The sequence below is a fragment of the Chiloscyllium plagiosum genome, chromosome 13, assembly GCF_004010195.1.
Source record: "Chiloscyllium plagiosum isolate BGI_BamShark_2017 chromosome 13, ASM401019v2, whole genome shotgun sequence".
Taxonomy (NCBI): domain Eukaryota; kingdom Metazoa; phylum Chordata; class Chondrichthyes; order Orectolobiformes; family Hemiscylliidae; genus Chiloscyllium; species Chiloscyllium plagiosum.
The window spans coordinates 63,597,087-63,624,361 of NC_057722.1; the positions used below are offsets into that span (position 1 = coordinate 63,597,087).

At 41.8% G+C, this 27,275-nt stretch overlaps 1 protein-coding gene across 3 annotated transcripts in view; it reads left to right on the plus strand.

Moving 5' to 3' along the window:
* The first annotated feature begins 1,774 nt into the window (after positions 1–1,774).
* LOC122556139 (AP-2 complex subunit mu) overlaps positions 1,775–27,275 on the plus strand; it is a 67,593-nt gene continuing 42,092 nt past the window's right edge. For 2 of the 3 annotated variants that reach the window (XM_043702624.1, XM_043702626.1), the window contains exons 1-2: positions 1,775–1,873; positions 24,306–24,424. In XM_043702624.1, the coding sequence (XP_043558559.1) occupies positions 24,351–24,424 (74 nt within the window). In that variant the 5' untranslated portion in view covers positions 1,775–1,873; positions 24,306–24,350. Of the gene's footprint in view, positions 1,874–19,868; positions 20,175–24,305; positions 24,425–27,275 lie in introns of those variants that run through there. The other variant, XM_043702625.1, reaches the window with a different exon arrangement.

Sequence of the window (27,275 nt, forward strand, 5' to 3'; positions counted from 1 at the left end):
CAACCTGTACTGACCCTCTGAAGACCCACTCTATTCCTGTAACCACACATTTACCATGTTAATTTGTGGGCGGCACGGTGGCACACAGGTTAGCACTGCTACCTCACAGCGCCAGAGACCCGGGTTCAATTCCCGCCTCAGGCGACTGACTGTGTGGAATTTGCACATTCTCCCGTGTCTGCGTGGGTTTCCTCCGGGTGCTCCGGTTTCCTCCCACAGTCCAAAGATGTGCAGGTTAGGTGAATTGGCCATGCTAAATTGTCCGTAGTGTTAGGTAAGGGGTAAATGTAGGGGTATGGGTGGTTTGCGCTTCGGCGGGTCGGTGTGGACTTGTTGGGCCGAAGGGCCTGTTTCCACACTGTAAAGTAATCTAATCTAATCTAATCGAATTCAACTAGCTTGCCCATCCCTCGTCAGTACAATTTCACATTGTCGATCCACCTAACCTGAACATCTTTAGATTGTGGAAGGAAACTATAGCACCCGGTGGAAACTCATCAAACATGAGGAGAATTTGCAGACTCTACACAGACAGTTACCCAATGCTGGAATCAAACTCAGGTCTCTGGCACTGTGAGGTAGCAATGCTAACCACTGAGCCACCAGAATGGTAAATTTGTAAATCTTTCATTTCTTGTTTCTTTGTAAATAGTTTTGCAACTAATTTATACATATTTTCACTAGTGGTGTCTATTTGTTTGTGTTACTGATTTCAGAGCTCAGTATGCTAAAGACCAAAGGACCACTATGATACCATATCATCAGCAGCCCAAGCAGTAGCTTGGCACAAGGCATCTGATTTGTTGAAGTGATGCTGTTGTATCTGACCACCCCCTTGTGTTAGGCAAGGTTCAGGTGAAGTTGAATAAACCACAAACATATTGTCACAACAGCCATTTACAGCACAGAAACCGAAGGACAAGAATATGTCAGAAAGTATCCAGCTGACCTTCTCCAATAGAACTGAAGTATCACTGGGGTCAGGCAAAATTGAGAAACAATTGGTAATCTTCAAAAGTTGGATTAAACAGAGAGTAGGACCATCAATGGGAAGAGGAGGGGAGCCAACAAAGAATGATGGATCACTGTCCCAAGGTGGTAGTTGCTTGATGAAAGAACATTAGAGAAGAGCAAGAAATACCATGAAATGATGTTTGAACAAAGACAAAAAGATGATGACAATGACTGAAGACTGGATGAAGCCATGAAAAAGTACTGCAGGAGAGGTAGAGTGATAGATGCATAATCATGAAATGTGGCAGCCATTTTCTTCTCTTGGTGGTTAGTTAATGTTTAGAATTATCTGCTGCAAAAAGTTGTGGAAGATCAATCACTGAGTAAATTCAAGACAGAGATAGATAGATTTCTAGATTCTAATACCATCAACATGTATGCAGATAATGTGGGTAAAATTGATGTAGATATTCACGCATGATCCAAAATGATAGAACAGACACCTGTTGCTGTTTTTATGAACACCAGAGACATGTTATCTCATGAGAGCTAGTAAGTAGTACATGTTACATGGATTGTGAACTTAACAGCAGACTAACACTAAATTAGTGTTCCTCCCACTGATATACAGATTACTGCTGAGTGGAGCTATTCGAATGCTTCTGAGTTAATCCTTTCAAGTCATTTCCCTTTACTGAGACCATTCTGTCCTTGAGCCCTTCCATTGTAGCCATTCTCAGTGAGCAAATGAATGAATGAATGAATGGGCTTGGCATCACTTATCTCTCTCTCATGGAGCGGCTCAAGGTCATGTGACGCGTGCGTGATGACGCCGAGTCCTCGTCATGTGACCCGCGGGGCAGCGGTGCTGAGGCAGGGAGGAGGCGGACATTTTGTGAGGAGCCGGCGCGAGCAGCGGGTAGGTGAGATCGAGCTGGGTCGACAGTGGGCTCAAGGCACAGGCATCCGATATTCTCCTGCATCCTGGGGTGCAGAGGTCTTAGTGGCTGTCAGCCTTGGGGTTGGTCGAGAATGAAGCAAGGACGAAAGGGAAAGTGGGGGAGGGTAACGGCGGCGGACATTTTGCGAAGGGCGGCCAACCTCCCTTCCCACCCCTCCCCCCCCCGAATTCTTTTTGGGGGGAGGGGGAAAGGAATGGGGATGGTGTTCGTGGGTGTGGCAGAAGATAACCCCCGATGGCAAGCCTGGCAGTCGGTGGGGTGGGGTGATCTGGCCTGAAGATGGTCCTTCTATCCTTATTGGAGGAGGAAAGGGCAATTATGAAATATTATAACTTAACTCCCCCGGGTGTGGGTGTTGCACCCACCTCAGTCCAAGGAGTGAGTTTAGGTTCCGCTGAATATCTTTCAATTCTGACTCAATTTCTTGGCTGCATTCAGTACTGAGAGAGAGTAGCAATGGCAAAGGTGCCCTCTGTTAAAAGACCCTCACCCCTCTCGTCCCCCCTCCCCCGGCAGCGGGTGCTAAAGGTAGTTGGCCATAGTGAGGTGCAGTGGAGGTGACCTGACCGTTTTCTTTTTACGTTCCCAAAATCAATCTCATTGGAAAAATTATCTATTTGCACAGATTTTGTCGTGGAATCTTCCTGTCTCTCAAATTGGATTTTGAGCTCTGTTCTTTAGATCAAAGTTGTCTGACCGCCTACTGTCTAGCCTGTGTTAGTTACTTTGTAATGGCTTGACATGGGAAAATCTACAGTATCTGAGGTTATCGGCCCACCATATTTGTGCTGGCTTCTCTTTCCTTCCTGGGGAGGTCTTAGTTGTAATGTATTTTAGATGGCCAATTCAGTTTATGGCTGGTCTCTGATTTGCAGCAATGTCTTATGTAATTTTGTCTCTGTGGTTTTATTACTTGTAAATGATTTTAACTTGAGTTCATTTTATTTGATCACTGGTTTAGAAATACTAGAATTACTTAACTCTGAAATAAGTGTTAACTCCTGTTGTGCAGTGTTAGAATCTACACTTTGGATATTTGGTAGAATAGTATTCTGGATCACATTGATCACTGTATTTATGTAAATGCAAAACTTTACATGTTTTCAACTACCTACCTTTCTTTAACGCCCTACCATTTATTTTCTTATTGGGTCTTTAAAAGAGAACTTGTTTAAATGCATGATTAAATATTCCTCTGCGATGTACTCTAGTAGTGCATTCTAAATCTGTGTTTTTTTTTGTCTGATCACCCTAAATTGCTGTCCTCTGATTCTTGGCTATTTTACCAATGGGAGTAGTCTCTCCCTATCTGTTTATTTCAGAATCTCATGATTATCAAACTCACTTTGACTAAGCAGTGAAGTCTGCTTGGGTAACAAGCTTGTCCTGATCTATGTAATTTACATCCTGTCTGGTTGTATCACAGTCATCAATTCTAATACCTAGTCCTATTAGGTATAAAGAAATGCATTCTATAAACTCAAAATATAGATGTAGTTTACAGTTGAGATGTGGATTTTAAATTTTTTGTTAACTTACAAAAGTGAACAAATGGGTTGGAAGCCAAGTTAATTTCAATTGGTTAGAGACAAACAAAAGCTGTTCTGAAGATGGGTTACACCTGAAACATTGATTTCTCCACCACCTACTGCTGCTTGGTTTGCTGTGTTCTTCTAGCCTTCTACTTGTCTTAAGTTAATTTCAATATCCAGGCTGAATGAGATAATTTATTTGCATCAAATGTTACCCTATCTATACTCCCATGTCACTGCAATGTATTGGCAGTTAACTTTTTGTTATCTATTCACTTGAAAAATAGTGGAAAATACCTACAATACAATTTGTTCACAAAATTGAATTTTATATTAAAGCAAAGTGCTGATGAGTGCAGACATTGAAGCAATGGACACTTATTTAATATCACCTACCTGCTTTGTTCATCCCACTTGAGATGCCACATTTTGTTGCATATCTAATATATTGGGAAGAGAAAACCAGTCATTGACCTGCAGCCTGAAATTTAGTTTAAATTGAATAGATGTATCAGTTGCATTTGGAGTGGATGTACTTTATTCAAACATTGCTTCCTAAAGGAACTCAGCTGAGATCCTGATCTAATATCTGAGCAATGCCATAAGAGGTCCATTGTTTCTTCCTTAAAAGTTGCTGATAAATCTGCCGATTTTCTGATTTCAACTACTGCAGAGTGCCTTTTTATTCGGATAAGTATGGACTCTGCTTGTCAATTTTGGATTTGATTTGAACCAGGGTGGAGTCCTGTTGGGGGTGACATCAAATAAATTCTGCTGCAGCAATGATGCATTTGACCTACACTTAATATCCTACTTTTTTTTTCTGATGCTTGTTATGGTCATTAACTGCACTGTTAAATTTGTTTTAATCTAGTTATGGAGTGATAATATTTTAAATGCAAAAACGGTACTGAAATCCCAGGTACTTATGAAGGGAATAAAGCCACATGATTGAGTTTGAACAAACAAAGTTTTATTCAAGCAAAACACATTTTACTATTAGTTACTGAATGTTACAATATCAACACTTGTTAGATTTCACATCGACTGTATCAAACCGAAAGTGGTGATTACGTCTGTTGGTCCAGTTAGAAAACATAGAACTTCTATAGTACAGAGGGGGCCATTCAGCCCAATTTGTCCATGTTGATCCAAAGTCACCCAGATGCCCACTCTAATCCCATCTTTCCTAAACCACCATAGTCCTGAAGCTTGGAGTACTTTTTAAAAACTGTTTAGGGTTTCTTCGTCGCCACCAACTCAGGCAGCAAATTTCAGACACTCACCACCCTCTGAGTAAGAAAAGATTTCCTCACGTCCCCTCTAATCTTTCTGTCACTTAACTTGAATCTATGAACCCTTTTGAATTCTCTGCCAAGGCAAACCAGTTCCTCTTGTCTGTTGTATCTCTACCCCTCTCAATTTTGTATAACTCAATAATGTCACCCCTGAGCCTTCTCTGTTTCAAGGGAAACAATCCCAGCAGCTACAGTTCTCCAGCCCTGGCAAAATTCCAATAAACCTTCTCTGCATTCTCTCCAGAGCAATTCTGTCCTTTCTGTAATGTGACCAGAACTATGAACAATATTCTAGTTGTGATCTCACCAGTGTCTTATACAGTTTAGTTATTATATCCCTATTTTTGTATATTGTACCTCTGCAAATGAAGGACAGCATTGCTTCTGCTGCCTTTATAACCTTATCTACCTGTGCTGCTACCTTTAGGAACTGTATGTTTCCCACCAAGATCGCTCACTTCATCCAACCTTCTCAGTATGTTCCCATTTATAATGTATTCCCTTCTATTGTTTGATCTCTTTCAATTTGCCACTTTCCTGTTCACTACCATTTCAAGTGCACAGCTGTTCTCTACATGGCCAGTTTTTATATCATCTGCAGATTTCCCAATTGTGCCCCCCCAATTAAACTTCAATTTTTTAATATATAAAACAAACAGCAGGGTCCCAACACTGTTCTTTGCAGAACTCCACTTGAAAGGCTTTCCATTTGCAGGGCAGCTGTTGACTATTACCCTTTGTTTCTTGTTACTAAGTCAACTGTGGATCCAATTTGACACATTACCCTGTATTCCATGGGCTTTTACTTTCTTGACCAGTCTGCTAAGTGTGACCTTGTCAGATGCGTTACCAACATCCATGTACAGGTAGGCAACATTCACTACACTGTCTGCATCAATTCTCCTTGTAATTTTCTCAAAGAATACAATCAAATTTGCGAGGCATGACTTGCACTTAACAAAGCCATGCTGACTATCCCTGACTTGTTCATGCCTAAGTGATAAATTGGGATAGCGTGTTGGCTCAGTGGTTAGCACTGCTGCCTCTGCACCACAGACACAGGTTTGATTCCACCCTCAGGTGGCTGCAAACTCCACACAGCCATCTTTCTTATGTCTGTGTAGGCTTCCTCCTGCAGTCCAAAAATATGCAGGTTAGGTGAATTAGCCATGCTAAATTGTCCATAAGTGTCTAGCGATGGGCAGGTTAGATGCGTTAGCTGTGGACAATGCAGGGTTACAGGGGTGGGGGGGTTGGATCTAGGTGGGATGCTCTTCAGAGGATCAGTGTGGATTTAATGGGCCAAATGGCCAGCTCCCACAATGTAGAGGTTCTATGAGGTCTCTTGGGATTGATTCTGGCAGTTTACCCACCACTGAAGTAAAACGAACTGGCCTAGACCTATGGCATTTCCTTTGTACCCTTTTTAAACAACAAAACCATATTTGCATTTCTACAATTGTCTGGCACCTCACCTGTCTTGAGAAGATTGGAAAATAATCCTCAGATCATTTGTTTCCTCCCTGAACACCAACATCTGAGGGAACAATACATTTGGCCCTGGTGACTTATCCAATTTCAAGGATAATTATTATGATTATTTTGTCCAATATTTCACATTGCTCTGCTTTGATTACCATTTTCACATCATCCCTTTCCTTTATGAATGAGGCAAAAAAATTAAAATTCTTGTATATCCGCTGCATCTTCACAAATGTTCCCTTCTTTGGGTTTGAGAAGGCTTTGTTTAAGTCAAACTGTAACATCACGGGTTTAATTGTGCTTTCTTTGTCAGATTGGAATTTCTTCACTTGTGTGAATAATTAAAAAAACTAATGTTGACTAATTGCTCATCAGGTGGCAATTGGTTTTCATAGTCGGTCTGATAGCCAACTTATTTGTATTGATTTGGAGATGCCAGTGTTGGAATGGGGTGTGCAAAGTTTAAAAATAACAACAGGTTATAGTCCCAACAGGTTAAATTGGAAGCACTAGCTTTCGGAGAGCTGCTGCTTCATCGTGGTTGTGGAGTATAAGATTGTAAAATACAGAAGTTATAGCAAAAGGTTACAGTGTGATGTGACTAAAATTATAGATTGAAATTGTTTAAATCTCTCATCGGTTAGAATGACCATGTTGGTTTCAGTTCTTTCATATGTAAATTGCAAACTTTTACATTCTCAAGTGAACTTTAACAATTGGTGTCATGTTGGTCCAGATAATGTATTGAAGATGTGAGCTTCCCTGTGAGGCTCTGTGCTACTGTGGTCAGGCTGGTTCTAATCTAAAGAATGGATTTACAGAATTGCTCTAATTAGTGTTTTAAAATGAAGGTAAAAACATAACTGGTTAGGAAGTAGATTAAATGCTTTAGCCATGATTTGGAGATGCCTGTGTTGGACTTCGGTGTACAAAATAACAAATCACACAACAGGTTTAATTGGAAGCACTAGCTTTCGGAGCGCCGCTCCATCAGGTGATTCTGGTTTTAGCCATACATCTGTGGTCAGCAGGAAGTGATTCCTGCGAAATGGGGGAGTAGAACTGGACCTGTAACCTTTGAAAAGCAATTGATCAGGTTCAAACAGATTTCTCGGACAGATATATTTCCTACATTCTGCTACTTAAATCTGGGAAGCACCAAAACTTTTGTTTTGGATGTAGGTTTGCTCGCTGAGCTGGAAGGTTTGTTTTCAGATGCTTCATCACCATACTAGGTAACATTGTATGTGAGCCTCTGGATGAAGCACTGGTGGCATGGTCAACTTTCTGTTTATATGTTTGGGTTTCCTTGGATTGATGTCATTTCCTGTGGTCATGCCATTTCCCATGGTAATGTCATTTCCTGTTCTTTTTCTCACGGGGTGGTAATACTTTTCAAGTACTGTAACAAACACTACATTGGACAAACAGGCAGAAAACTAGCCGCCAGGATACATGAGCATCAACTAGCCACAAAAAGACATGACCCACTCTCACTAATATCCTTACATACAGATGAGGAAAGGCACCACTTCGACTGGGACAACACATTCGTCCTAGGACAAGGCAAACAGAGGCATGCACGAAACTTCTAGAAGCATGGCAGTCCAACCAGAACTCTATCAACAAACATGTTGTCTTGGATCCCATTTACCACTCCCTGAGAAATAGAACAGAAAATGACATCACCGACCCAAGGAAACCCAAACATATAAATAGGAAGCGGGCTATGCCACCAGTGCTTCATCCGGAAGATGTTACCTAGTATGGTGATGAAATGCCTGAAAACTAACTTCCAGCTCAGCAAGCAAACCTACATCCAGAACCTCGACCTGAGCTACAAATCTTCTCAAAACTTGCTTTTTGTTTTTGTCTGGTTGAAATGGATTAGATTATCCTTCGTGTACTTTGATAAGTGTTTGCCCATCTCTTTCTTAATTTATAGCTAGGAATTAATACCTAGCAGATTTAGGCCTATCAGTCAGAGTCTACTCCACCATTTGATTATGGCTGGTACGTTTATCAACCCCATTTTCCTGCTTTCTAACTCTTGAGACCTTATTAACAAAGAACCTATCCAGCTTTGTCTTATATACACTCAATGACTTGGCATTCATAGCCTTCTGCAAAGAATTCTGCAGATTAACCACCCTCTGGCTCGAGACATTCCTCTTCATCTCAGTTTGAAAGGGTCATGCCTTCACTCTGAGGCTATGCCCTTGGGTCCTGGTCCATCAATCTACCCAGGCCTTTCAGATCTCCAAGTCTCAATGAGAATCCATCTCCCCAAAACTCTTGAGTGAGGTCCCAGAGTCCTCAACTGCTCCTTGTATGACAATCCCTTTATCCCAAGGTCGATCTTGTAAACCTCTGGGCCACCTTCAAGCCAGCACATCCCCCTTAGATACAGGGCCCAGATATGCTCTCAATATATCAAATGTAATCTGACTAAGCCTTAGCCTCAGCACTACAGCTCTGCTGTTGTATTCCAGTGCTCTTGAAATGAGTACTAACACTGCATTTGCCTTTCCAATTGTCAAATGAGCCAGCATCTTAGTCATAAGAGAATCCTGACTAGGACTCCTGAGTATCTTTGTGTCTCAGATTTCCAAAGCCTTTCCCCATTTAGAAAATAACCTATGTCTCTCTCCATCCTTCCTACCAAGGTGCATATTCTCTTACTTTCCCATATTGTATTCCATCTGCATTTTATTGCCCACTGTCTTAGCCTTCTGTAGCCTTCCAGGTTCCTCAACACTACCCGTCCGTCCAGCTATCTCAGTTTCCTCTGCAAACGTGGCAATAATGCCCTCGGTTCCTTTATCCAAATTGTTAATGTATAAAGTGAATTGGTGTCGTCCCAATCCTGACCCCTGTGAAACTCCTTTAGTTACTGGCTGCCATCCTGAAAAAGACCTCTTTATCCACGCTATCTGCCTTTTGCTATTCATCCAATCCTCAGTACAGAACAACCTGGATTATCTGAGCATTTATTATCCAAATTTTGGAACACGTGAACAAGATCTCGAGGTTCTGTCAAAACGCTATCCATTATCCAAACAATCCATTATGTGAACAAAATGTTCCCCACCCATTTGTTCACATTCAAGGTTGTTCTCTACATGCAAGTACAGGGGAACCTCGATTATCCGAAATGAGATAGGCAGGCACTATTTTGTTCAGATAATTGATTTATTCGGTTAATCGATTTAAATGCCTTTCCTCAAATGACTGCCCCATCCCCGTCCAGCAATGCCCCCACCTGCCCCATCCCTGTCCAGCACAGCCCCCACCCTTCTCCAGGGCAGCTGGACTGAACACCAGCAATAAGACTGCTGCTGCCTTTGTGGGGTAAGTCTCCAAATAGCGCGCGCACAGCCACATACACAACTTCTTACTACAACCTTTTGACAGCTTTCACCTCTGCCCCTTGACAGAACACTGTTGGTCAGATTCTCTGGGGAAGGGGGTGATTTTAGGCTTCACCCCTCTGTACAACTCCAGAGAAAGTGTGGGGAGAGAGAAAGGGCGAGAGGTCAGTCATTTGGCGATGGTGCCTGTTTAATCACTGTAAACAAAAGATGTGATCACTGGAAACTCATCTTTGTAATGTTTCTATCGGGACCTCGAGATCTCCTTTGGATAATTGGTATTCAGATAATCGAGGTTCCTCTGTACTTAGCCCCTAACGCCATCGGCTCTTATTTAGCAGCTTCTTGCTTGGCACTTTGTCAAAGATGAGGGTGCTTTGCTGTGAAAACTCTCATTCTTTGATCCTTTGAACATTAAAATATCTAAATACAATTGGGATTATATTTTTTTAAGCTTGGAGTTTTACATAATTCAGTGATTGGCAAGGTTGCTAATCATGTTTCTGAAGGAGATTTCACATTGTCTAGCACTGCTGAAATAAGTAGAGGACTTGTCATTGGATACAGCATTTTGAGGTCTTGGAGCAACAGACCAAATTGTTATTTGAAGTGCTGAATAAGTATTGGTGTCAGCGGGTGAGTGACATGCTTCTGTTTTATTTGTATCAGATAACTCTGGTCTTGTTTCAGAATTTGAATTTGAATTCTGTATTTGCTTGAGAGATAACAAATCAGGCTTCCTCAATGTAAACAGTTGATGGAAAAAAGCACATCTAGGAGGAAAAAACCAAATTGAAAATGAATGTGCCAAACAAGCATTTAAACTGGCCATAACTTGCTTATTTCTAAATATATGCACAGGTGGATAGTGGTCAAGGCAGCATACAGTATGCTTGCCTTCATCGGACGGGAAATTGAGTATAACCGCTGGCAGGTAAAGTTAAAATTGTACGAGACTTTGGTTCGACTGCATTTAGAATATTGTGTACATTTCTGGTTGCCACATTACCAAAAGGATGTGGACACTTTGGAGAGGGTATGGAGAAGGTTTATGAGTACGTTGCCTGGTATAGAAGATGCTAGCTATGAAGAGAGGTTGAATAGGTTAGGATTGTTTTCATTAAAGATTTGGTGGGGGATTTAATTGAAGTCTACAAAATCTTGAAAGGACTGTGGATAGCGATAAGCTTTTTCCCCAGGGTGGGAGATTCAAGGTGAGAAGTGAAAAGTTTAAGGGGGATACATATGGAAAGTACTTTACACAGGGTGGTTGGTGCCTGGAACGCATTACCAGCAGAGGTGCTAGAGGAAGGCTCGGTTGATTAATTTAAGGTGAGTCTGGACAGATGCATGAGTAGGTAGAGAGCAGAGGGATAAAGATGCTTAGGATTTGGGCAATAGGTTTAGACAATGGATTTGGATCAACTCAGGTTTGGAGGGCCAAAGGGTCTGTTCCTGGGTTGTAAATTTTCTTTGTTCATGTTGTGATTTAAATACACTGAGGATCGCTCCAGGTTGACTAGATTGGGTAGTCAGCATGGATTTACACAAAGGAAATCACTCTTGGAAAATCTTCTGGAATTTTTCAAGGTTGTAACTAGTAGGGTTGACAAACTGGAGGCAGCAAATGTGGTTTATTTATATTATCAGAACGCTTTTGAGAAGATCCCACACAATGCTAGCACATAAAATTTAAGTACGTTGGGGGTGGTGTACTGAATTGGACAGAACTGGTTAGTAGATAGGAAACAGTAGGAATAGACATGACTTCTTCCACGTGACATTGTGACTAGTGGGGTACCACAGGGATCGGTCCTTGGATCCTAGTTCCCAATATGTATTAATAACTTAGATGAGCGAACTAATTATAATTACTCTGCATGCAAGCAGCACAAAGCTGGGTGGAAGAGTGAATTGAGAAGAATGCAGAGATGAGTTGTGGGCAAGTGATGGCAAATTAAGTGTAGTGTGGGTAAATGAAAGATTTTCAACTTTGATAGCAGAACCAGGAAGGCAGATCATTATCTGAATGGTGACAGATTGGCAAAGGGGCAGGGTGTGAGAAGACCTAAATGTCCTTATATACCAGTTGCTGAAAGTAAGCTTGCAGGTGTGCATTGCCTTCATAGTGAGAGGTTCAAGTACAGGGGCAGGGATGCCTTGCTGTAATTGTACTCTGCCTTTGTGAGACCACATCTGGAGAATTACATAGAGTTTTGGTCTTCATTGAGGAAAGATGTTCTGCTGATGGTGGGAATGTAACAAAAGCTTACCAGACTGATTTCTGGGATGGCAGGATTGACATGGAGAGACTGGATCAGTTCGGACCATATTCAGTGGAGTTTAGAGGAATAAGGTATTGTCCCATTTCCCCCCTCAGTAAAACGCTCAGAGACACAGTAGTTTTACCTCCTTCATCTTTATTCTGGGCCCTGAAGGGAAAGAGAACATTCGCACAAGTGCGCAGACGTAGAAGTTCACGGCCTTCTCTGGAACAGCGGTTTCTCAATGAACTATATAGTAATTTTATGGGGAGGAGCATCCAGATAAGGCAGCATACATATTAATTGCAAGACCATTACAATCAAAAGACTAAGCCCTTTAGTGTTGTACAATGAATGTTCTTAACCTTGTTAACTGGATTCGTACAATGGATACTTTTTCCCCTTGTTAGCTGACCTTGCATACTGAATGCTTCCAATATTGTTACATGGGCTGTACATAATGACTGCTTTTCCACCTTGTCAACCCATCACCCTTTCCTCCAGCATCCCATTGTTAACTGTAAGTTCTTTTCTGCTCTGAGTCATGCTCAGCTGAACCACTTCTTTCAGAAAACTCAGAACTTCACTCTTTCCCTGCCTGCTTATATCCTATACATATTCTCAGAGGGGGTAATCCAATCAAAACCAGTAAGATTCTAACACAAGTATATAGGATGAATGCAGCAGTCATGTTGCTGAGGACTTGAAAGCCTAGAATAATTTAAGGTCACAGTTTAAGGATGTGGGATAAGTTGGTAAATGGCAGTCATTTAGGATTGAGATGAGAAGAAATTTCTTTACCTCGAATTGGTGAACCTGTGTCATTCTCTGCCACTGAAATCAATATAAGCCAATAATCTGAATATTTTCAATAACGATTTAGATATAGTTCTTGGGGGCTAAGAGGATCAAAGGGTATGAGGAGAGAATGGGAGCAAGATATTGAATTGGATGATCAGGTATGATATTGAATGTCGTAGCAGGAGCAAAGGGCCAAATAGCTTATTTATTTTTTTGCTTATCTAAAAGTGGTTGTCTGCTCAGTGAAGGAAATAAGCATTTTTTACCAAGTGCATAGTTTGATGCTATATCCATATACCGTTAATGGCTATTCATGATTAGTATTAGGCACAAACTGGAGTCCTGTTTTGAAGGTTACATTTAAAGCTCTTCCCATCCATGACTCTTCCAGTTCTTCTTAACTCTGCTGTTTTTGCTAGCAGCAGCATCTCTGAAAAGGTCACTCAAAATTTCATGTTTTACTGCATCACACTTTGAGAAATTCTTCGTTCATCACTTAGAGTTTTCAACACTCTCTCCATCAATACAATTCCATTTGTCCTTCACCCAGCAGTATGTGTTCTTGAAAGGTTGAGTCTGCTGACTGCAGGGCATCAAGTAATTTTTGTTTCCTTTCGTGGATCTTCCTTTTCTCCTACCTGCCACCTCCGAAAGCAAACTTCACAAAAGACCTCTAGCAATTTTATTTTGCTAGATTCAGTGAGGTTTTAGTGGAAGATTTGACATATCACTTTATACATACCTTTCCTGCAGATGCATTACAGCATACTGTTACAGGCACATCCTGGCTTCCTCCCTCAACATAAAATGTGAGCATGACCATTCTATTCTTCTGGCATTACACATTCCCACAAGGACTATCTGAAGCAATGAAATATTGATTGTAACAAAGATCATAGGCCAGTCTATCAAATACATCACAGTCTATTTCATTGGTGTGTCAAAGAAATTCAATTAGAGCTTGAAGTACACATAATGTCTGAATAAAAACCCACTGGAGAGTAGTTATTGAAAAATCTAACTCCACTCATGATTGTAATGATGTGAGAAGTAACTTTTCATGATTTCTAGGTCTTCTGATAGTTGATGCTTGGAAATTTTACAAGGCTGCAAAGTAAAAGGTAAAGTTACCCTAGACCGACCTGACTGCAATTTCTCTCATTAGAGGGCGATGACTGGTGGCTTAACCTTAAGGTCACTATGCCTCAGGTGAGGGTCCCTAATGGTAGCTGTGTCAGCTGTGTTACCTGACAGGAAGACAGCTAACGATCCGCATCCATGAACATCAACTAGCCACGAAATGACACGACCAGCTATCTCTAGTAGCCACACACGCAAACGACAAGCAACATGAATTTGACTGGGACAACACTACCATTATAGGGCAAGCGAAACAAAGAACAGCCAGGAAATTCCTAGAAGCATGGCACTCATCCACAAACTCCATCAACAAACACATAGACCTGGACCCAATATACCGGCCACTACAGCAGACAGCTGAAACTGACAACCGGCAGGGGCAGGCCACTATAAATGCCGGAGGAAACACCACAGAAGCGCTTCACAGGAGGCTCCCAAGCACTGAGGATGTTACCTAGACAGGGGACGAAACGTTTGCAACAAAAACCTCCAGCTCGGCGAACAGAACCACAGCAGTGGAATAGAAGTTTCCTGTGTGTTGATTTATAAAGCTTGGATAGCTCACCATCCTGGTTAGCAACTACGTGAAGTAGTTTGACAAGCTCCTGTTAATTCAAACTGCAACATTTGAAGAATGTAGCATAGCATCTATTTGAGGGTAGATAGGAACAGGTAACCAATTCTGGCAAGTTCCACATTTCAAGGCTGAATAAGATTAAGAAACTATGTTTCAGTGTCCACTGTCTGAGCCCTTTACTGTTCCAAATTTGATCCACAGTTCACAATTTTCAGGATACAAAATGGCAGGAATAACAGATCATCTGACTCAGTGGATGGATGTTTAAGCAAAAGGAGAAGGAGATTTGTTATCTTGACCTAAGATGATCCAATATCAGGCCAGTTCTTTTTACCTGACAGAGCGTTTTACCTGGAAACACGTTTTGGTTTTGAAAAAGCTGTAAGAAATCCCATGTTCACTCCACTGTTGGATTGTTGCAATATGGATTCACTTTTTCTGAAGTGAAGCTCCCATAGAAATATTGAAACGGTTGCGAGCTTAGCTGGAGATTCTCTCATTTGATTTGAATGAGGTCAGTTTGAAATTCTACTTCAGACTGATTTAATTTGTGGAATGTAGGCATTACTGCTGTTGTCTTCGCAATCTTAGAAGACCAGCCATTCAGGATCCAGATGAGAAACTCTTCATGCACGTGTTGAGTTCTCTACTGTAGTAAACTTTGGATGGTAAATTATTGTCTGTATTCAAGATGGAGATTGTAGATTTTTGGACATGAAGGCAATTTGTGGTGTTAGTGCAGGAAAGTAATGTTGAGGTGCAACATAAGAAAAAGGAGCAGATTATGTCCATTAAACTTGTTCTGCCATTCCATGCAATCATGACTGATTTTGGGATTCAATTTCATTTTCATGCACTCTTCTCTTTCCCATAACTCCCTGTGACCCCAAAAGCTCTCCCTCAGCCTTAATTATTTTCAATGTTGTGTTTTCACAATCTTCTGGGGTAGAGAATTTAAAAACTTCACAATATTTTCAGTGGATAAATTTATTTTTTATCTTAGTCCTAATAGATCAGTCATCCAGTTATGCTGAGACTTTTCTACATTCCTAGCCAGGGAGAAACAAATCTGTCTGCTTGTCAAGGCCTTTCAGAATCTTGTAACTTTGTTTCAATGAGAACTCTTCACATTTTCAGTTTGAACTACAAAGAATACAGGCACACTTTACTCGGCCTCTCATCAAAGGCCGACCCCCTCATTCCAAGGACTAATGACCTGAATCATTCTTCTACTTCTAAATAATCACCTACTGTCACCTTGAAAGCCCCAATTAAATGTGTTTCAACATTAATTCTTTTCCCTCCCCATATGTTGTCAGACCTGCCTCCATTTTCCAGCAAATTTTGTTTATGCTTTCACAATCCATATGTACCACCTCTATTTGGCCAAGTTTATGCTCACTTTGAACAACAGATTCTTAATTCCTCTTGTTTTGTTTTCTACCGATCAAAAAAGTGGTCATGGGTACCTTCATCATTCTACCTATCTCTTCATAGGTTAGGTTATTAATTTCACTTGCAGTCCTCACCCTACTTTTAGCCTTCAACTTCTGTCTCTGACTCCTCCCTGGACAGCTCGGAAATGGATAGACCCCTCACCAATATCTACTGCAAACCTACCAACCCCACAGTTACCTGAGCTGTACATCCTTGCACCCTCTTTCCTGTAAAGACATAATACCATTCTCAGTTTCTTTGTCTCCATCTATTCTGTTGATCTCCTCTTCCACAGGGGTGCTTAGAATGTCCACCTTTTTCCTCAACTGACGATTCCCCACCAGTGTGGTTAACTGGACTCTTAACCACTCTTGACCCATTTCTGCCACTTGTGCCCTCACCCCTCCTCTCTTCACCAGGTCCTCACTTTCCACCCCACTAGTATCTGCATCCACAGGACCATAAGCCACCATTAGGGGCACATTCCCATTCCCGACCTGGTTAGCATTTTGAAGAGACTGTGTTTTCTCCAGGGCAACCTAGTCCACTCCCTGCACCTCCACAGCACCTTCACGTTTCTTCATAGAAGGTGCAACACTTGTCCATTTGTCTCCTCCCTCCTTGGAATCCATGGCTTCACACATACCTTCCCGATGCAGCAGTGATTTACCAGCACTTCACTCTAAGAAAGTGAGGGCCGCAGATGCTGGAGAGTTAGAGTCGAAAAGGGTGGCGTTGGAAAAGCACAGCAGGTCAGGCAGCACTCTAGCAGAAGAGTCGATGTTTTGGGCATAAACCCTTCACTTGACTCAATCTAGTCCACAGTATTAGCTGTTCACAATATGGTCTCCTGTACATCGAGGAGCCAAAATGCATATTGAATGACTGCTTTGTGGAATACCTGCATTCTGTCCATTAAAAATGACTGAGTTTTAGTTGCCTGCCACGTCAACACACCATCTTGTTCCTGTCTTGGGGCTGCTGCAGCACTCCGAGGCTTGGTGCAGGCTGAAAGAACAGCATTTCATTATCCACTTGGGGATTTTGCAGCCTTAGGTTAAGAATTTGAGCCTGAACACTTCCTTAATCTATTCCCAAATCTCAAGTCCTGTCATGACATGAGCATTTTCACCTACTTATGGTCACTATTATCAGCTTTTCCTCTTTTCTGCCTTATTATCAACTATCACTTTACCTGCCTAACTTTCTTAATCTGTTTGGGCTATGTCTGTCCCCCCCCCCCCCATCCACTCACTCCTTACTTAACCCTGTCATCAGCATAAATATCACTTTTTTTAGATTGCTTAGTGTGGAAACAGGCTCTTCGGCCCAACAAGTCCACACCGACCCTCTGAAGAGCAACCCACCCAGACCCACTCCCTTACATTTACCCCTTCACCTAACACTACAGGCAATTTACCATGGCCAATTCACCTAACCTGCACATTTTTGGACTGTGGGAGGAAACCCACGCAGACACAGGGAGAATGTGCAAACTCCACACAGACAGTCGCCTGAGGCGGTAATTGAACCCGGGTCTCTGGTACTGAGAGGCAGCAGTGCTAAGCACTGTGCCACCGTGCTGCCCATCTTCCTACCTACTGTCATTTGATGAAGAGTCATAATCTTAACACAGGAGCAGTAATTAGGCCATTCAGCCCATTGGGTCACTGGACTCTATGTTAGTGCTGCTTTCTCTCAACAGATACTGCTACCCTTGATATTGTCCAACATTTAAAAAATTTGTATGGTATCATGTAGCTGAGAAACAGGCCTTTCAGCCCATCATGTTTGTGCTGACCAACAAACACTAAACTACAAAAATAACATTTACTTGCCCTTGTTCCATAGCCTACCATGTCCCGTTATTTTAGATACCCATTTGCTGCTTAAATGTTGAGAGTATCTGCTTCCACTGCCCCTGCAGGCAGCATATTCTATTTTTCTACCACTCTTTGGGTGGAAATAAAACTCCTGAACCACTTGCTTCTCACATTAAACTTGTGCTGTCTGGTCTTAGATGTTTGCCATGGGGAAGAAATTTTCATGATCTACTCTGTCCAAGTCTCTGCTAATTGTATATTCATCAATCAGATACCCCTCTCTGTTCCAAAAAAACCAAACCTATTCTATTCTGTCTCCGCATAGCTGAGACATTCCTAGGCAATATCCTACTGAATTGCCCCCACACCGTTTCTGATAGTATAGTTCCAGAACTGCACATGGTATATCCCATCACTGGCCCAACTGTGTTGTATAAAGTTGTAACAAGGTTTCCTTGCTGCTTGGTGGGCACGGTGGCTCAGTGGTTAGCACTGCCTCACAGCACCAGTTCCAGAACTGCACATGGTATATCCCATCACTGGCCCAACTGTGTTGTATAAAGTTGTAACAAGGTTTCCTTGCTGCTTGGTGGGCGGCACGGTGGCTCAGTGGTTAGCACTGCCTCACAGCACCAGGGTCCTGGGTTCGTTTCCCACCTGTGTGGAGTTTGCACATTCTCCCTGTGTCTGTGTGGGTTTCCTCCGGGTGCTCTGGTTTCCTCCCACGATCCAAAGACATGCAGGTCAGGTGAATTGGCCATGCTAAATTGCCCACAGTGTTAGGTGTGTTCGTCAGGGGTAAATATAGGGTAGGGAATGGGTTTGGGTGGGTTTCTCTTCGGAGGGGCGGTGTGGACTTGTTGGGCCGAAGGGCCTGTTTCCACACTATAAAGAATCTAATCTAATATGAGAATCTAATCTATTCTAAGCCCTGGTTACTGAAGGTGAGCATCCCACGTGCTTCGTTCACCACCCTGTCGACGTGTGCTGACATCTTCAGTGATATAAACTTATACACCAAGCTCCCTTTGCTACTTAGTACTTGGGGATCTAACATTCCTTGTCCATTTCTTCCCTTATTAGGCTTCCCAAATTACATCAATGTGCACTTATGGGAATTAAATTCCATCTGCTGTTATTCTGCCAATTTACCAGCTGAGCAATATTAGACTGTATCCTGAGACCATACTCTCTAGAATACCTACAGTGTGGAAACAGGCCCTTTAGCTGAACAAGTCCACACCAACCCTCCAAAGAGTAACCCACCCAGACCCATTCCCTTATTACTCTACACTTACCGCAGACTAATGCGGCTGATCTGCACATCCCTGAACACTATGGGCAATTTAGCAGGGCCAGTTCACCTAACCTGCACATCTTTGGACTGTGGAAGGAAACCGGAGCACCTGGAGGAAACCCACGCAGATATGAAGAATGTGCACACTCCACAGACAGTCACCTGAGGATGGAGTTGAACCCGGGTCCCTGGCACTGTGAGGCAACAGTGCTAACCACAGGGCCACCGAGCTGAGTCATAAGGGTATACAGAATGGAAACAGACCTTTTGGTCCAATTCGTACATATTGAACAGATAGGCTCGGGATTCATGTTTATGGGATTTCCTTGCTCCTCTATTCCCAGCCCTGGCTATTGAAGGTAAGCATCCCATGTGCCAATTCCCTGTTGCTTAAAACTTGAAGTTTTGAACTAGAATCATAAAATCTGTAGTGTAGAAACAGGCCATTCAACTCATTGACACCACACTGACCCTCCAAAGAGTATCGCATCCAGACCCAATCCCTGTTACCTTGCACTTCCCATGGCTAGTACACCAAGCCTGCAAAACCTTGGGCGCTAGAACCAAACATTTTTAGCAGCTTGTTTGGCCACTTTACATGCCTTGGTAACTGTCAGTAGTGTTGGTCTGATGATGAAGCCGTGTATAGACCTGGACATTGAAAGGATTGTCAAATTTCAGTCGGTATTAAGGCTGGAACATAAACCCAGTAATTAGTTAAAATGAAGTCTCAAGTCATAACGCAATCGATCTCTTGACTCGTCCAGTCTACTTTGTCCATGCAGTGGTGCCATTTGTTTCACTCTTGTAAAAAAATTAATTACAGTCAAATGATTTCGAGTCCGCCGCATCCGGAAGTGTAACTGGTATTGCTACATTTGAACAACTTGCTTGCTCCCGTTGAATGGGTCGGGCTGCTTTGTCGCAGTGCAGACTTCAGTTTTCTGGAGCTGCCATTGCAGATTCTGTTTTCCATTGAAACAGACCGCGCCCGAATTCGCACATTTTTTTTGAAAAGGACAAACGCGCCAACACAAACGGGAACGGGGAAGCTAAGCCTTCGCAAAATAAGTCTGCGACAGAAAGAGAGAGAGAGAGAGACGGGGCATTTACTGTAATATCTGATCATTATCCCGTTATATTTGCATGAAACTACCGCCCCTTTAACAATGCAAGCTTTCATTAACCCCTCGGTTTTGCTGAGATAAGCGATGATTTTACCAGTGATTGCGAGCGGTAGGTATCGATTTGGCACGTTTCTTTTGAAAGTGATCAGTTTTTTTTCTGGAAAAATGTTCAGTTAAATTGAATTGACAGTGTTACATAGTTGCCATTACGTACATTGTTACTAAGTGCTTTTATTGTATTCAGCTGATGTGGCAAAGGCAGGGTTAAATTGCCTTGTTTTGGATTCGAATTCCCAATATTGAAATGACCTGTGCGGCGTTCTGGCAATTATGAAATATTTTCGAGGGTTCAGGTAGAATACAGTATACCTAATTTTTTTTTAACGATAGCATTTTTGAATCAGTTGTTACAAATTTGTGTGTGGCCTTTTTTTTGTGATCACTCTTTGCCAAAGAAAGTTTAATCTTGCAACCTGTTTGTGTTTCTTAGAAATATGATTTGGTCCCTTTACAGAAGTGTACCACTGATCTACTTGTCTGTGCATTAAACCTTACAGCCAGAAAGATTGCAGATGTTTTAGTGCAGGGCTGTAAATAATACCAGAAAATGATCTTATGATTTAAACTCAAGTTCATTTTGAATACTTTTTTCAGGATTCCATCTGCTGAGGTATATCCTGTGGTGCACAATTGATTTATGGTTCAAACATAAACCCAATGATTGCAATAAATGCTTCTGTTATGTCTTACGGCTTCAATCTCTTACACTGTCCAGACTGGATTGTCCGTTCTGTGGTGTGGTGTGGTTAGTCTCATGTTTGAAAGCAAAATCGTAGCTGAGGTTATGGTGTTTAGGTGAAATTGAGCTTGAATTTTAAAAACACATTGATATGAAAAGTGGGTTCTGGCAAAGGGATTCTCAGACGTAATCTGATCAATAAAAGGAGACTATATAAAGCTTGTTTTGTAGGTTCCTCTTACGGCACAGTGGTAATGTCCCTACACTTGGACCAGCATTCAAGTCTCACCTTCTCCAGAGGGATGTAATAACATTTCTGAACAGGTTGACGGGAAAAGTCCATATTATAAAAAAGCTTGCTCTCAGCATAGTGCAGGGAGGACAGTGAGCTTGTGATTTCAAGGGAAGCGCTTTTTATTTTACTATATCCCTATGGCTCATATCCCTCTGAACCTTTCCGATTCATATACCCATCCAGATGCCTTTTAAATGTAATTGTACCAGCCTCCTCCACTTCCTCTAGCAAAGCATTCCATACACACACCACCCTAAAAAAAGTTATCCATTAGGTCCCTTTTAAATTTTTCCCCTCTCACCTTAAACCTATGCCCTCTAGTTCTTGACTCCCCCACCCCAGGAAAAGCGCCTTGTTTACTTACCCTATCCATGCCTCTCATGATTTTATAAACCTCTATAAGGTCACCCCTCAGCCTCTGACACTCCAGGGAAAACGGCCCCAGCCTGTTCAGCCTCTCCCTGACACTCAAATCCTTCAACCCTGACAACATCCTTGTCAATCTTGTCTGAACCCTTTAAAGTTTCACAACATTCTTCTAATAGAAGGGAGACCAGAATTGCACGCAACCTTCCAAAAGTGGCCTAACCAATGTCTTATACAGCAACAACATGACCTCCCAACTCCTATACTCAATACTCTGTCCAATAAAGGAAAGCATACCAAATGCCACCTCACTATCCTATCTACCTGTGACACTTCTTTCAAGGAACTATGAACCTGCACTCCAAGATCTGTTTGTTCAGCAACATTCCTCAGGACCTTACCATTAAGTGTATAAGTCCTGCTCTGATTTGACTTTCCAAAATGCAGCACCTCATATATATCTAAATTAAACTCTGCATCTGTCACCCATTGACTCATCTGATCAAGATCCCATTGTACTCTGACGTATCCTCCTTCGCTGTCCACTACACCTCCAATTTTGGTATCATCTGCAAGCTTACTAACTATACCTCCTGTGTTCGCATCCAATGTAATGTAAAAATAGTTTTAGAAACAGACAAGGGGCCACTCACAAAGGAGAGTTTTCCAAACTAGGATAATTGTTCACTTGAAAATCTTCTGACTATGAGAGTTATTTTCAATCTCGTCACAGACTTTGTGCCATATTGAATACTCCAGGAGTGAATGGTTCCTGTGATGACAAGGAAATTAGGCTGATTTTCACCTGGAGATGCAAGGATTGGAGTTCAATTGTTCAGGTGCAAGAATGAATTTGAGCTGAGTACTTCACCAGTATTTGTGCATAATTTCTCTTTGGATAAAGTTGGTGGACTAAGCCCATAAGACTTAGGAGCAGAATAGGTCATTTAGTTCATTACTGCTACATTGTAATGTCATCATGGCTGATCTGGTAAAGATTGAGGGAGTATGCTTGGGCTGATTGACCTTTTCTTATAGCTTTATTAGCTGGATATCAAATACTCACTGTCCTCCCCTTGCTGTGCACAATGGTAGCTTCAGTTATAGTGTTGCCTCACTCTGATTTTCCATTATCTATTGATTTAAATTAAATCCGTGCAGAATGATATCTATTTGAAAAGTGCAATCTGTTCCTATTACTGATGTCCTTGCTGATGTCCATTGGCTGTCCATCCCTAAATCAATTAGTTCAAACTTTTAGCTTATACATAAATATTCTTTCTCAGTCTACATTTGTAATCATGTTTCAAGCATCTTTGTAACTTTGCTTTTCTATCTCCAACATGCTTCTGGATCTGCTTATTCTTCTGAATTTTTGTCAGCGCATTCTCAAATTCTCTTAACTACTTCCCTATAACGATTGCATTCCCCACCCCTCAAAATATCCTCAAGCTATTTATTAAATCACTCCATTAGCCACCTGTTGTAGCTTTTTAACTGTTTGATTTTTCTCTATTCCAATTCCCCAAGGGGGGGCCTTGGTGAATTTTGCTATACTAAAGGTGGCAAAGCTATTCTATTTTGCCCTCATATAAGGTAGAACATAGTCATTGAGGTTGAGCCTCTTCAAGCCTGTGTGTGAATAATTATTTTATTTGGTAATAGGAAGCTGATGAAGAAAGACCAATGTGCTGAGTAAAATGTGTTTTAAAATAGGCCATTATTGCAATTAACAGAGCAAAACAAAATTTATTTTAATTATTTAATTGTAGGTGATGGGCATTGACTGTGAATTCACTTGAGATTCTCAGATTGATTAAAGCTCTTTCAGCTTAGAAAATGTTTAATTGTAATAGATGGATATAGGTTTGCTCGCTGAGCTGGAAGGTTAATTTTTCAGATGTGTTGTCACTATATTAGGTAACATCTTCAGTGAGCCTCCAGACAAAGCACTGCTTGTGTTTCCTGCTTTCTATTTATATGTTTGGGTTTCCTTGGGTTGGTGATGTCATTTCCTGTTCTTTCTCTGAGTGGTTACTGGGATCCAAGTCAACGTGTTTGTTAAGAGTTCCAGTTGGAATGCGATGCTTCTAGGAATTCTCATGCATGTCTGTTTGGCTTGTCCTAGGATGGATGTGTTGTCCAAGTCGAAGTGGTGACCTTCCTCATCCATATGTGAGGATACTAGTGAGAGAGGGTCATGTCGTTTTGTGGCTAGTTGATGTTCATGTATCCTGGTGGCTAGTTTTCTGCCTGTTTGTCCAATGTAGTGTTTGTTACAAAATACCGTGCAAGAACTGTAAATAACATTAATTTTGCTTGTTGTCTGTATAGGGTCTTTCAAGATCATTAGCTGCTGTTTTAGTGTGTTGGTGGGTTTGTGGGCTACCGTGATGCCAGAGGTCTGAGTCGTCTGGCAGTCATTTCCAAGATGTCTTTGATGTAGGGGAGACTGGCTAGGGTTTCTGGACGTGTTACTTCTGCTTGTTTGGGTTTGTTGCTGAGAAATCGGTGGACTGTTCATTGGGTACCTGTTCTTTTTGAATACACTGTATAGGTGATTTTCCTCTGTGCTGCAGTGTGTGGTGGTTCGTTGAAATAATGTTCCAATGCAACTTGTGTAATATATAGCTCTGCATACATTCTGAATATGTGAAAGATTAGTTTGGGTTCGACCTTACAGTTGATTTCTTGGGAGAAAACAGGCTATCGTATATTCAGAAGTGTTTAGTTCTATCTAGCTAGTTTTTTTTTTTACTGACTGAATACTTGGCCTTCCCAAATCCAAACTTACTTTGATCAAAATTTGTATTTATTGTGGTTTGGTTTCTTTGTTTCAGGTCTTTTAATCAACATGGGAAGGGAAGATTAACCAAGCTTCCATCATGATTGGAGGCTTATTCATTTACAACCATAAGGGAGAAGTTCTGATCTCCCGAGTCTACAGGGATGATATTGGGTAAGTACCTTTGCAGGTTTTCATTAGCATTTTTACGTTTTCAAAATTATTTATATTGTGAAGTAGGTGACTTAGTCACGTCAACGGTTTTCTTTCTTGGGCTATTTTGAAGACCGCAGCTCTGTAGAAATCATAGACAAATACCATAGGCCACTTGGTGGATGACTATTGGGCTATGGGATACAAGCATCACTGGGATGGCCAGTAACTTGCCCATCCTTAATTGCCCCCTCGAGTGTTTTGCTAGGCTGTTTCAGTCTGGAAGGCAGGTAAAAGTCAGCCACGTTGATATTAGCCTGGAGTCTCTCACAGGCCAGACCAGATAAAGACCACTGATTTTCTTCATAGAAACATAGAAGATAGGAGCATGTGTAGGGACTATTCCGCCTTTCAAGCCTGCTTTATCATTCAATATAATCATCCAACTCTGCATTGTTCCTACTTTCTCCCCATACCCATTGATTCCTTTAGCCCTAAGAACTACATCTAACCCCCTTTTTTTTGGGGGGTGGGGCGGTGAATGAATCATATGTTTTGCTACACCCCCTTTTTATGGCAGAGGATTTTAGAGGTTCAACCATTCTCTGGTTGAGGAAATATCCTCTCATTTAAGTCCAAAATGGCCTACCCCATATCCTTACACTGTGACCTCCGGTACTGGATTTCTTGATAATTGGGAACGTCGTTCTTGTGTTTACCCCGTTTAGTTTTCTTGTCATTTTACACGTTTCTATGAGAATCCACCTCGGCCTTGTTCTTTTAGACTCAAATCAGTTTAGTCCTACAGTTGTGCCGTTTCAATGAATCCGTCTGATAAACCTTTGTTGCACCCCTCTGTTACCAGATGTCCGTCCTCCGATAAATAGAAGGCTAGCATACTATATGCTGTCTTCATTGCTGCACTCTGCTTACTTTCAACAATTCAACAAGGGCACCCAGGTGTTATTGAGAAAGCAGGAGGTGCAATCTATCACCTTTCAGACAATCTGCCATTGTTTTTGCTCCCAAAATGAATGACTGACATTCATCCACATACTTCATCTGCTGTGCCTTTGCCCACGCATTCAACTTGTGCAAATCACACTGAAGCATCTCAGCATTCTCTTCACTGTTTACCTTCCCACACAGATTTATGTCATCTGCAGGCTTAGGGTCATAGAGTCAATAGAGATGTACAGCATGGAAATGGGCTGTTTACTTGTCCATGCGACCAGGTATCCTAAATTAATCTAGTCCTATTTGCCAAAATTTGGCCCATATCCTTCTGCGCCCTTCCTATTCATATACTCATGCAAATGTATTTTAAATGTTCTGATTATACCTGCCGCCTCCTCTAATTCTGGCAGTTTATTCCATTCTTGCACGGCCCTCTGTGTGAAAAATATTGACCCTTAGATTAGATTAGATTTTTAGATTCCCTACAGTGTGGAAACAGGCCGTTCGGCCCAACAAGTCCACACTGACGCTTCAAAGAGCAACCCACCCAGGTCCATTCCCCTACATTCACCCCTGACTAATACACCTAACACCTAACTTAGTATGGCCAATTCACCTTACCTGTACATCTTTGGTCCCTTTTAAATCTTTCCCCGCCTCACCTTAATTCCACACTCTCCAGTTTTGGACTCCCCTAGTCTAGGGAAAAGACCTTGGCTATTCACTCTATCCACACCCTTCATGATTTTACAAACTTCCATAAAGTAACCCCTCAGCCACCAGCGCTCCAGGGAAAATAACCCCAGCCGATTCAGCCTCTCCCTATAGTTCAAACTCTCTAACCCTGGCAATAACCTTGTAAATCTTTTCTGAACCCTTTCAAATTTAACAACAACTTTCCTTTAGCAAGGAGACCAGAATTGCGCACAGTATTCAAAGAGTGACGTAATTAATGTCCTGTTCAGCCGCAACGTGACCTCCCAACTCCTGTACTCAATGCACTGACCAAGAAAGGCACATGTACCAGAAGCTGCCTTCACCATCCTGACTACCTGTGACTCAACTTTCAAGAAACTATAAATCTGCACCCTAAGGTCTCTTCATTCGCTAATACTCCTCAGGAATTACCAATAAGTGCATTAAGTCCTGCCCTGATTTGCTTTACCAAAATGCAGCAACACTAAATCTAAGTTATCTAAATTAATTGGTTTGGCCGCATTTAGAATACTGTGTACAGTTCTGGTCGCCACATTACCAAAAGGATGTGGACGCTTTGGAGAAGGTTTGTGAGAATGTTGCCTGGTATAGAAGGTGCTAGCTGCAAAGAGAGGTTGAGTAGTTTAGGTTCGTTTTCATGAGAAAAAAGGAGATTGAGGGGGGACCTGATTGAGGTCTACAAAATCATGAAGGGTATGGACAGGGTAGATAGAGATAAGCTTTTTCCCAGGATGAGAGATTCAATAACAAAAGGTCACACTTTCAAGGTGAGAGGTGAAAAGTTTAAGGGGGATACATGCTTTACACGTACTTTACACAGAGGGTGGTGGCTGTCTGGAACACATTGCCAGCAGAGATGGTAGAGGCAAGCTCAGTAGATTCATTTAAGATGCATCTGGACAGATGCATGAGTAGGTGGGGAGCAGAGGGATACAGATGCATAGGGACTGGGCAACAGGTTTAGACAGTAGATTTGGATTGGCTCAGACTTGGAGGGCCGAAGGGTCTGTTCCTGGGTTGTAAACTTTTTGTTCTTTCTTTGTTGTTCTTAAAATCCCACCTGCCACTCCTCAAGCCATTGGCCCATCTAATCAAGATTCCATTGTACTTGGATGTAACCTCCTTCAGTGTCTACCACACCTCCAATTTTGGAGTCATCTGTAAACTTAGTAAGCATGCCCCCATGTTTACTTCCTAA